We start from the raw sequence: 12,708 nt of genomic DNA, 5'->3' as shown, positions 1-12,708 counted from the left end.
CTGTGAACATGAGATCTAAAACAGAAATAATAGGAAGTTGGTGGTTATGCTATTTTATAGGATACTGCTCATGTTCACTGATGGACATATTTGAAATCCATTTTCATTGAAGATGCCTAATACGCCCTGGAATGAAGTTTGAAAACCATTGAACTAGATGATCTTCGGGTCACTTGCAACCCCAACATTACAAAAGTTTAAGTTCCTAACTTTATTGTTTTTGAACACCTTTGTTTTTTAGTTCATGAGAAAATTTCAACTTGGTTACTCCTTGACTGTTTCAGTTGCTGATGTGTGATCAGAATGAGTGGATTAGGGGAGAACTCCTTGGACAGCATGACCAGTGATTCAAGAAAACGCAAGCCATTGCCCTGTGATACCCCGGGACCAGGGTAGAGAGTATTAATTTTTTTATTTTATTATGGGTTGTTTACAAATAGTGAATGGGGTTTTTTCAGTATTTAAAACTGATGTGTTGGCATTTAGTGCCAGATTGTAGTTGGTGACATGCCTAACATTCTGATATTGGTGTATGTGAAACAGTCAAATAATATTATTGCAGGAAAAATTAGTTGTATAAACAATTTTAGAGGCAGGATTTGTTAATTAATTTTTAATTTGGAGGGGAATACATACTTTTTAAAAAAGGGCCCTAGAAAAGCATAAATATGTAATTTGGTGTATATTGCTTAAATCAAAAAGTAATAGTGGTACAATAACATGTTTTTCTTCTCCCTTCAGTATTCACCTTCTGTTCTTGTGTGCCTGTACCACTCAACATTTTCCAAATGCAAGATGTCCCTTGCAATGCTGGGCGTTTTTGAGTAGTTATCCTATTCTGATGTCTTCCTGATAGAAGTTTTTTCACATAAATTTCATTGCATATATTTACCCCACTATATCTTACTGCCCTTCTTCTATTGATTTCCTATTGATGTGAAATTTCAACAACATTGGTGTATATCCCTACTCAGCCACTAATTTTCCTAGTGGATTACTTTGAAAAGTGAGTGAGGGGTAATGGACTAGTAACTCAGCCTCTCCCCACACACATAGTGGCTGTTGGAAGATACTTGCCCAAGATTGACAAATGGAAAGAGGGAGGGAAGTTGGCATTTCTAAGGTTGGTGGATTTTACTTAGTGAGCTCCAGTTGCTGACCATATAAATATGTATAGTGGGTAGCCAACATGGTGCCCTCCATATGTTGTTAGAGCACATCTCCCATCATCATTGATCATGAGCCATGCTGATAGTCTGGAGGGCACCATGTTGGCTATCTATGATGTATTACATTTGTAACTCACCTTTCTGTGCACAGGTTGGCTGCATTTGCACATCGTGGTAAGCCATGGTTAATGGTTTAACATGAATTCAAAGAGTGCTCCCACTTCACTTCCAGCTAGTTAGTGAGAGCAAAAAAACCCACAATATTTTTCTTACCATTACATCCAGACTGGATGTTTGCTCGAAACAAACCGCAATAGGAAGCCAAGAACAAACCTTAGCTTCATATTGTGCATCATAGTTTGTTGTCCCTGCTCACTAGCAAGGTGGAGAGAAGCTGGAGCGAATTTGCACATTGATGGCAAACCATTAAATATGGCTTACTGTGACACAAAAGTCACAGTCAGAGTGATTTAAACTTAGAATGAGAAGTGCATACCTGAACATTTAGCAATTTGAGAATAAATAAATGGTTTGAAAGAAGATCCTATAATAATTAGGCTTAACTACTTTAAAATGTTGTCTCTTTTTTGTAGTCTGATCTGCAGTGGAGAGAAACGTCGACGTGAACAGGAAAGTAAATATATTGAAGAACTGGCTGAGCTGATTTCTGCTAATCTGAGTGACATTGACAATTTCAATGTCAAGCCGGATAAATGTGCAATTTTAAAGGAAACTGTTAGACAGATACGGCAGATAAAGGAGCAAGGCAAGTCCTGACTTCTTATATTACAAGGGAGAAATTATATTCTATTTTCAGGTTATCACATATGGATGTTTAAATCTAGCTTTTAAATAAGGCTTTAAAATTTTGTTACATTTTCTTCTGTATTAACTGCTTGAATGTTGACTGAGTTTACCTTAATGAAGTTTTCTGCAAATAGAATATAATTGAACTACTTTAAAAGGGGGGAAATGAAGTAATGATTGACAATTTTTCCTAAACTGAATTCTAGTTTTACATTCATGGTGTTGGGCAAGTCACTGTAGAATAAAAGATCAGAATGGTACTGAGGATCCAAAAGTGTATTCACAATGAATTCAGAAGGGAGGTTTCAGGCTAATAGATCCGTTTCTTCAATTATTGAACTGGTTAGAAAGCACAGGAACCAAAGTTCTATCCTGCAAGGTTAGGCACTTCCCATGTTCAAATAAATGTCTATCCCTGCTCAGTCACATTGCATTTGTTAGATGAGCAAGTAAAGAATACAGAAGGGGTGGTGGAGCGAGCATGTGAATCCAAGGATTGATACAATCCTGGATGCTAGATTAATAGCTCCATATACCCCTCCTTCCACCAACTCCTGCAGCCAAGCTGGTGCTTTCCTTTGGGACCACATCAGCGAGTCTGGGGGGAGGGGTTGTCATCTGGGCAGCCCAGAACCTCCATACACACTGTCCATGCTTGTGCCCCTGGGAGGTCACTTTGATGCTGCTAACGCAATGATTTGACTTCACCCCTGGACACGCATTTCATTGTCTCAAGACAGATGCCAATAACAACAAAAGGATTTGAGTGTTGCACTGGGTGTGTTTTTCCCATAGCAAGGAGAAATAGAAACATTCTGAGATGTAAATATTGTGAAAATAACAGCCATTAATTCTACAATCGCATTAGATTTTCATTGCAAATCTTAGAGAATGCTTGCTATATATGACAGACGTTTACAAAAATACTTACATACAGTACAAGTTTCAAAATTTGCTCTATTTTTTTTTAGGAAAAACAGCTTCCACTGATGACGATGTACAGAAGGCTGACGTATCTTCAACAGGTCAAGGGGTTATTGATAAGGATTCATTGGGACCTCTTCTGTTACAGGCAAGTCTATAGGCTATTACAAGTACTGAAAAGTATATATTACAGCAACATTTCCCTCCTCACTTGATAAATACTAATAGCCTTATGTAGGCTTCACAGGAAACAAAACAAACCTTTGCAATCAAATACTTCAGAGTTTCTTGCAAAGGTAATTGATACACATGTTTTAAACAACTTTAAACATTAAAGCAGTGATGGGAAACCTGTGGTACTCCAGAAGCTGCAGGGCTACAACTTATATAATCTTTGATCTTTGGTCATTTTGGCTGGGGCTAACGGGAGTTAGAGTCCAACAACACCACAGGTTCCCCATCCTTTGGCTACAGCATTCCGTCCAGTCAAGGCAGAGCATAGGGTCCGTGGACAGAGCAGGAATATGGGAGGCACACACAGGCTTCCCATTTCCCATTTATTATTTATTAAATTTATTTGTTAAATCTCTATACTGCCTTCCATCTGAAGATCACAGAATGGTTTACAGTATAATAACACAATAACAAACAGACGCAATAACCACCTCACCCTCCACACGGTTTAAAAGGCCATGGATTTATTTTTTATTATAATGGCCTGGTATGCTTGCTGCATGAGCAGAAGCCTAGAGGGATTGGTAGACAAGTAAGCAATGCAGCCTTTCTTTCTTTTTTGGAAAGTGATGCACTGTCTTCAACCGAAACAGCAACATTCATAGAATCATAGAGTTGGAAGGGACCCCAAGAGTCATCTAGTCCAACACCCTGCAATGCAAGAATCTCAACTAAAGCATCCATGACAGATGGCCATCCAACCTTTACTTAGTAACTTCCAATGAAGGAGAGTCTACAACATCCTGAAGGAGTCCATTGAACAACTCTTACTGTCAAAAGTTCTTCCTGATGTTTAGTTGGAATCTCCTTTCTTGTAACCAAAACTGGATTCTCAGTCTAACAAATTGGGTAATCTCCAGGTTGGATTACTGTCATATCGTCTGCATGGGATTGCCTTTGAAGATGGTACAGAAACTTCAGTTGGTGCATAAACAGTGCTAGAATTTTGGGTGCAGATTGCAGGGACAACGTAAGATTGATCCTTAAATATTTATGTTTGCTGTATGTTTCCAGGCACAATTTTAAATTCTAATCCTTAGACTTTTTGTTGTTTCATTCATGTTCTTCTGAAGAAGAGTTTTCTTCCAGGTTACTCAGCAGAGATGTGTTTATACTTAGGTATGCATACTACATGTATGTGTGTCCATTGTTACATGTATCTATGCATTATTCCCCATTCCAGCTGCAACGCTGTACACACATACCTGGCAGTATGCCCCATTGAACTAAGTATGATTTGTTTCTGAAAAGACATGTAGGACCGCCCCCCCAAAAAAGATTGCTGTCTGAGATTGGTGTGCCTTTATTTTCTGTATCTTTCACATATATAAAAGTCTGTATACTTGGATAATTTGCTATGATTTTGTTTTTAGGCATTAGATGGCTTCTTATTCGTCGTAAATCGAGATGGGAACATTGTATTTGTATCCGAAAATGTCACTCAGTATTTGCAATATAAACAAGAGGACCTGGTTAATACAAGTGTTTACAGTATCTTGCATGAAGAGGACCGGAAGGATTTTCTTAAAAATTTACCAAAATCTACAGGTAATAAGCTTGTTAAAACTTGGGTTTGTTACTGTGTAGACATCCATTTTAAATAGGAATATAGCTTTAAAGTCCTTACGTGGTGAGGGGAGAGACTTCATCAGGCAAGGCCTTCTTCCACCTGCCTTGCCCCACCCTCCAACCCTGGGAGTCCTTATAAGAAAGCCGTGCCTGGAGGAAGAACTGGGAGGGGAGAGACTTCATCAGGCAAGGCCTTCTTCCACCTGCCTTGCCCCACCCTCCAGTCTCTGCTTCTCAGTTTGTATTGTATTATTTTATGCACTTGCTGTTGTTTTATTGATTGCTGTTGTTTTATTGATTGCAGTTTAGAAATTATTTATTGTAATTGTTAAGAGTGGATTTAATATTATTCTATACTAGTCTAATGATCGTTGAATGTTACTTTATTTGATGTAGGTTGCTTATTTTAAAGTTATGTTTTATTATTGCATTTTTGTATTGCATTAGATTGTTATAAGGTGTACATTCTTTGTTTCTTCAGCTTGTAAACCGCCTTAGGTATTGTAAGATAGAAAGACGGTATACAAATTAAAAGTGATGATGATGATTAAGTATTAAGCAAAGTATTCCTTTTTATATTTGAATTAGTTTCCACTCTTTTAAAAAACATTTTAATTTATTTATTGCATTTATATGCTGCTTTTCTGTCAAATTATTTTAAGTTTTCAAGAAAATACTAGCGTTATGTCTCACTGTTACATTTGCCCTCTCATATATAACTGCCAATTTTCTTTAAAGGCATACAAAAATATCTTTCAAAACAGTTTAATTTAATATAAGCTACTATTCCATTTACTGTTTTAATTAACAGAAATCTACTATTAAATTCTCATACCTTAAATGTAGCTGCTATATAGCTAGCACCATTGCTTTCTTTCTAGTGTTTGCTTCTTTGTTATTGATATGTGAGAAAGTAGAATGTGTTCCCTCTTCAGTAGCACTTAAAAAAAACATTTCTGACATAGGAGAGGCATCCATTGAGTTTAGTGAAACTTCTTCCAAGCATGCTTAGGAATGCAGTCTTACCTAATAACTTGTGTAAAGTCTTATTCTGCTCAAACATAATATATTTCTTAAATTTGTGTGTACGCTAGTGAATGGAGTTTCTTGGACCAATGAAGCACCTAGACAGAAGAGTCATACATTTAATTGTCGCATGATGGTTAACACTGTACATGATCTTCTGGAAGATGTAGGGAACAACCAAGATACACATCAAAGATTTGAAACCATGCAATGTTTTGCTTTATCACAACCAAGAGCCATGCTGGAAGAAGGTGAAGGTAATGGCATGCAGCTGATGTGGCTGCTGATTTTTTTATCTCTTAAGTACAACTTTAATTATAATGTGATGAGCTGTGTTCAGTCAGTGCCTTTTGTAAAATAACTTAGCAGTACATAGATGTCAATATTTGTATTTCTTAATAAAACAAAAAGCTTTTGTTTTCTTTAAATCTCAAGCTATCTATAAATGTAACATAAAATGTTTTGAATTGCAGATTTGCAGTCCTGTATGATATGTGTGGCACGCCGTATCTCAGCAGTAGAAAGGGTATTTTCACCAAATACAGAGAGCTTTGTTACTAGACATGACCTTTCAGGTAAGTAAGCTATATAAATAACTAATGAACTCTATTCAATGTAAATGATCACAAGCATGTTTTGTGCAGTTATTTTACAATTGCTTGCCTAGAGTTTTCAAAAAAATATATATTTAGAATTAGAGTCTCCAAGGCAGCTAATATTTCAGTAGGTTTTACTTGTATTTTTCTTAATCACTCCCGACCCTAGTTTGTTTATTTTAGCTATACTTGTTCTCTACAAAATAAAGGCCTGGTTTGGATGATACTCAGCCCCCACATTGTCCCTTCATGCGTAAGTAGATGGAGATTGCAGCGTCCCAGGACAGGGGCATGTGAGGCTGGGCATGTGCAGTTGTACACCCTGAATATCCATGCATGGATGTAATATTTGAATACATGACAGAGACATGTAGTTGAAAACCAAGTTATAAATAGGATTGTGTTGTAAAATCCAATATACAAAGAGTCAATTCCCTTTCTCCCAAATCTTGGGATTCAGCACATGGTTTGGGATTTTACACAGGTAACACCCAGTTCAAATATAACACCCACACATGGGTATTCACAGGAAAAGTGTGCCTGGTGGTAATTGTAGGTATGAACAATCTTATTCTCACCAGCCTAGGAAGAAGGTAAGGGAGAAAATAATCTGAACTGGGCTAAATCTGGAGCGTAGAGCTAAAACTGCCAATTGAATTTTCCATCTTAACCAGCAAAAGATATTGAGTTGGCAACATAAAGCTACTCTGGCTGAATTTAGTCTGCTATGATTTTTCCTAGTTGGTGATTATCATTATCAGCATTTTTCATTTGCTTTATACAAAACAAAGAGTCTCAAAGCAACATAACAAGATCAAATAAAATAAGTAAAACAATGTAAAACCAGACAATTCTAAAGCAATGAAAAGTACAAAATACATAAAATGTTTACCTAGTAATATAGCTATGTGTTGTTTGTGGGAACAGTTTTGGGTTTATCTATTCTTTTTGTTTATTCATTGAATTTATATACAACCCTATACCCGGAGGTCTTAGGGTGGTTTATGTTGGATATATCTCATTGGTATTTAGTTCCAGGAGTTATGTTGACTATTAATGAGGATCCAGATTATCTGGGGAAGACTGTTTTCGAGTCTCCAGGTGCTCCTTTAAATAGTTCATCCTTCTTACCTTGCGTAAAGAACTAACCACTCACATGTACATGGTCTTTCAAGCTGAGACCTTGACATATTCGGTTCTGTATGCAAGGCAAAAGGGTTGAATCGTGAGTAGGATTCAAAGAATGGATTTGTGTGCATATCTGAAATTACTGTGTTTGCAGCCTAGTCTTTCTTTTTTCTTACTCTGTCTTTCACATTAATGCCAAAGAACATTGCTAACCATGCTAAGCTCATTTTATTGTTGTTAGCTTTTATGTTTTACATATTTTATATCAAGTAAGCATTTTTCTGATTGACAGGTAAACTTGTTAACATAGATACAAATTCTCTAAGGTCCATGAGACCTGGCTTTGAAGATACAATTCGTCGTTGTATTCAGAGATTTTTATGTCAAAATGAAGGACAGCTCTGGTCAAACAAACGCCACTATCATGAAGGTAACACCACACATTTCTAAATGCTAATTTATTTAATTTGTACAAAGTTGTTTCATGCTTGCTTCTACATGTAGGACCATATTAAAATCAACACAATGAATATATCTCTTAGGAAATGCTTTTACAGTAAAAAATTAAATTGTATACACCATTTGGTTATATTAGGCTCATTAATAATTATAACTAATTTGTTATACTATTTAGTGTTAGTAAAACACTAAATTTGGGCTGTTCAGATTCATTCACCTATTTATCTCACACTTATCTTAGTAAAACAAGTGAGAAAAAGTAGGTGAAGGCTTTGTATTGCAGAGCCTAGGGTTTCATTAAAGAGTATGGGAATTCCATTTTCATACAATATTTTGGGCTGTTGTTTTACTGAGAAAAAGTGTGAGAGAGAAATAGATGAATGTATCTGAACAGCCCAAAATATTACATGAAAATGTAATTCCCCTACTCTTTAATGAAACCCTAGGCTCTGCAATACAAAATATTGCCACTCGCAGCTAGTTTGGTGTTTATAACACATGAACATGGGGTTAATCAGGTTCATGGTTAGCTGTGGTTTCTTTTGCGGTGAGGAGAGTGAATTGGGTCACTTTCCTAGCATACAGCCTTACATTTAGCCCAATCAGCCCTGGAAATTGTGTTGGTTTGATTTTTGTGACATGTAAAAGTACCTGGGAGAAAGTTTTCACGTTTTCATTGCTTTGAGACAGGTGATTATCTAAAAACTCATACACTCTTGAATTACTAAAGTCTCTGGAACTATTATATTAAGACAGGACACATTTGAATATAAATTTTACTCAAACACAAGTTTGATAATAGAATTTCACAAAGCTTTGGGTTTTCCAAAGTGTATGTTTTATTTTTTAAGTGACCATTTTGTTAAAGTAGTTAATGAAGCAGTGTGAGTTTTATTTCTGTTTCTAGAATGGGAAATGTAAGCAGATTGCTTCAGTACTAATAGTTTCTACTCTTCCTAACAGCTTATATGCAAGGTCTTGCTGAAACGCCACTCTATCGGTTCTCCTTAGCTGATGGAACAATAGTGACAGCACAAACAAAAAGTAAATTGTTCCGGAACCCTGTTACCAATGACCGGCATGGGTTTATCTCCACTCACTTTCTTCAAAGGTGAAATCAATAATCTGTTTTAGCAGCTCCAAAATCATATGTGTCTAATGTGAACCAACATAATGAAAACATTTAGAGGGCAGTATAAGAGACAATAGATGCAGAATTTTAACCCATGAGCATTGTTAAATTTTATTTGGTCAGATATAACAGGAAGATAAAATTGCTGAATGTTAAGTTTCAATTCATACAAATTTCATGCAAATGCCCACTACCCTTTTTTGTCTCTTCGGACAAGGACAAAATGGCACATCATCTCATGGTACATTGTGTTTATATTGAAACTTATGAATACACCTTTTATTGAGTTAGACCCCAATTCCAATATTACCTACTTCACTGAGAAGTTGGGAAGGATCAAAGAAGCCGATTTCTCTCACAATAATGATTTTAAACATTACTAGGGTAAATCCTACTACTACTAATATAATAATTTTGTACCCTGCCCCAGCCACTTTGGGCAGCTTTCACACGTTGAACTTTTGAAAAAGAGGTTTTGAGCTTATTCATTTTTATGTCTTTTTGAGATAAAACAGTAAGCCTCATTATGTAACAGCAACTGACCTCTACCCACTGTATCACAATTTCTATAAAGTTCTCATTAAGGGTGGAATATTTTCTATTCTTATCAAGAAAATTAGTAGAATATACAACTTGGAAATACAGTTTGTGCTCTTCCTGTGCCTTGCTGATGTTGATAAAAAGATTAATACAATGGGCTAAGGAAGAATTTTAAATTTCATCATAAATTTCTCTGAGCTCGATGAGTGTATATGGCAGTGCTCCTGTGTTCTGCTGTTGCAACCCAGTATTGTACATTGATTCCTAGGAGAACATATAAGATCTTTTAAAACATGGATATTACTAATCCACTGTGCCAAGCTTGATTGCCAATGCTGTGTGTTTCAGAGAACAAAATGGATATCGACCAAATCCCAGTGCAATGGGACAGAACATCAGAACATCTACAACTGCAAGTACAAATTCAGTCAGTGGAGTCATGAACATGTCATCTGGGCAAAATATACCTTTGCAGAACAGGAACTATGGTATGGGAGATCCTAACTTAATGGGGCAGATGAGTGGTGCTAGATATGGAGGTCCTGGAAACATGGGACCTGTGAACTCTGGACAAGGAATACAGTCTTCTCCTTATCAGAGTAACTATGGATTAAATATGAGCAGCCCACCACATGGGAGCCCAGGCATGACTTCCAGTCAACAGAATTTAATGATATCCCCTAGGAATCGTGGGAGTCCAAAAGTGAATTCACATCAATTTTCTCCTGTAGCAGGTAATTATTTCTAGTATCTTTTTAAAGTGTGTTTTGTTTTTTTGTTTCAGCATCTGAAATCAGATACTATTTATTCAGTTGGCCAGAAATGGCGATGATTATCATTGTTTATAATCCACTCTTCAGCTATCATTCCCAGAGCAGCTTAGAGCATAAACATAAAAAACAATATAATGCAATCAGACTTACTGTGAATACTATGGAAAATATTGTTATGCAGAAATTATGGGAGGCAGTTTTAAAACTTTCTCTGTATATATTTTCTGCTGTAATGTTTCAAAGTATTTTTAATTAAGTGATTCGTTAATATGTAATACCTCACTTAGTGTTCCTCCTCTTTTTATATAGGTGTGAACTCTCCAATGGGAACTGCCAGCAACAGTAGCAACAACAATTTTTCAAGCAGCTCACTTAGTGCTCTTCAAGCGATTAGTGAGGGAGTTGGAACTTCCCTTCTGTCTACTCTTTCTTCGCCAGGTCCAAAACTAGACAATTCTCCAAATATGAATGTTTCTCAGCAAAGTAAAATGGGTAACCAGGATTCAAAGAGCCCCCCTGGCTTGTTTTGTGAGCAAAATCAAGTGGAGAGTTCCATGTGTCAATCAAACAGCAGGGACTCCCTTAGTAACAAAGAGATCAAAGAAGAGGGCCTTGAAGGCTCTGATCAGAGGGGACTACCGGAAAGCAAAGGGCATAAAAAACTTCTCCAGTTGCTAACTTGTTCCTCAGAAGACAGGGGACACCCTACACTGTCAAACTCACCTTTGGACTCCAGTTGCAAAGAACCTACTGCCAATGCCACAAGCCCTTCATCTGGAGTCTCGTCTTCTACATCTGGAGGGGTCTCTTCTTCATCAAACATGCAAGAGAAGCATAGGATTTTGCATAAATTGCTGCGGAATGGTAATTCTCCAGCAGAAGTGGCCAAAATCACAGCTGAAGCTACTGGTAAAGACACATACCATGACAGTAGTGCTGTTTCCTGTGGCGAAGGAACAGTCAAGCAAGAACAAATGAGTCCTAAAAAGAAGGAAAACCATGCCCTCCTTAGATACTTGCTTGACAAGGATGATGTAAAAGATCCTCTTTCGAAAGACATTAAACCTAAAATAGAAAATTTGGACAGCAAGATGGGACAGTGCTGTAGTTCTGCCATAACTACTTCAAGTCAAGAAAAAGAGATGAAAATAAAAACAGAACCCACTGAAGAGGTAGAGTATTCTAATGTTTAGCAGAATCCCTGTTAAAAGACTCTGTATACTTTTGTTTTCTAAATAAGCCCCTGGAATGGAACCCTGCACTTTCTTTCTGTAAATCTGAAAACCACAGCTAATCTGAACTCCCAACTATGATGTATCAAAGCAATCTTTAAAACGTTCCTTTTAAAAATTATTTCACATTGTGCCAGTTTAATTTTCCACTGATTATAGATGATGCAGGTATTCCACTCAATACGTGAGAGAACATGGAATGCCTCTTTTAAGAAGGAACCTGCCCCCCATGTATTTTAAGCATTTACCACCTTAAATAATTAATATAGCTGACTGAGGCTGCAGTCCTAATCCTGTGTACCTGGAAGTGAGCCTCATTGAATTAAATAGGATTTACTTCTGAGTAGATGTGGTTACAACTGCAGCCCAAGCCATTCTCAGGATCAGCCTGTTGAAACTTATAGGCATATGAGAATCATGACTGAAATACATTATTTGATTTCAGTACATGTACTGCTACTAAGCATGACTTAATCGGTGACCACTTTTAATAATTAACATTAAAAAAAAAGAAAGAGCTGCCATTATGTTAACTGAAGACATCTTTTTCAGGAGATTAAAATAAATAAATAAATTGGTTAATTAAACATTGCAGGCCTAGCCTTAAGTGATACCTTGGAAAATTCATCCACAATATTTTCTGAATATTCCATTACAGAATATGCAAATGAAGTTTTTATCTTTTTCTTTCTCTCCAAATCAGTAAAGCTATCTCTGATCAAATATTTTCATGACTTCTAGCTGGCTCTCTTAAGAATTTGTAGTAAGTTTCAAAGACATCATAGTTTTGAGCTCATACCAGCTTCTGATTTTTTCAGTAGAAACCTAAACAATTAAGTTTGTTTTTAAATGTTTTTTTCTTTTCAGATGAGTGGAGATTTGGTGGATAATTTAGATGCCATTTTGGGTGATCTAACTAGCTCAGATTTTTGCAGTAATCCAATGTCTGCAAATGGAAATAACATGGGGAATAAACAACCATTGTGCCAAGGAAATGCACCGCTGGGTAAAGTTTATTTGACATAATATTCCACTTTATTTAACAGTCATTGTGTTGATTAAAGGCATTAAGCCGTTCTTTCTGTTTGTTCTTAATTTCCCAGTTTAGCCTTTTAAAAA

At 36.5% G+C, this 12,708-nt stretch overlaps 1 protein-coding gene across 11 annotated transcripts in view; it reads left to right on the top strand.

Moving 5' to 3' along the window:
• The window catches only part of NCOA3 (nuclear receptor coactivator 3), a 99,050-nt gene that overhangs the window by 70,367 nt on the left and 15,975 nt on the right, over positions 1 to 12,708 (top strand). For 6 of the 11 annotated variants that reach the window (XM_079978890.1, XM_079978881.1, XM_079978885.1 and 3 more), the window contains 11 exons: positions 285 to 392; positions 1,763 to 1,935; positions 2,948 to 3,048; positions 4,508 to 4,682; positions 5,798 to 5,986; positions 6,203 to 6,304; positions 7,746 to 7,883; positions 8,876 to 9,023; positions 9,933 to 10,318; positions 10,667 to 11,529; positions 12,457 to 12,595. In XM_079978890.1, the coding sequence (XP_079835016.1) occupies positions 304 to 392; positions 1,763 to 1,935; positions 2,948 to 3,048; positions 4,508 to 4,682; positions 5,798 to 5,986; positions 6,203 to 6,304; positions 7,746 to 7,883; positions 8,876 to 9,023; positions 9,933 to 10,318; positions 10,667 to 11,529; positions 12,457 to 12,595 (2,503 nt within the window). In that variant the 5' untranslated portion in view covers positions 285 to 303. Of the gene's footprint in view, positions 1 to 241; positions 825 to 1,762; positions 1,936 to 2,947; positions 3,049 to 4,507; positions 4,683 to 5,797; positions 5,987 to 6,202; positions 6,305 to 7,745; positions 7,884 to 8,875; positions 9,024 to 9,932; positions 10,319 to 10,666; positions 11,530 to 12,456; positions 12,596 to 12,708 lie in introns of those variants that run through there. The other 5 variants (XM_079978880.1, XM_079978883.1, XM_079978884.1 and 2 more) reach the window with 3 other exon arrangements.

The sequence above is a fragment of the Podarcis cretensis genome (assembly GCF_951804945.1).
Source record: "Podarcis cretensis genome assembly, chromosome: 6".
NCBI lineage: Eukaryota > Metazoa > Chordata > Lepidosauria > Squamata > Lacertidae > Podarcis > Podarcis cretensis.
This window is presented reverse-complemented; position numbering and strand designations above follow the sequence as displayed.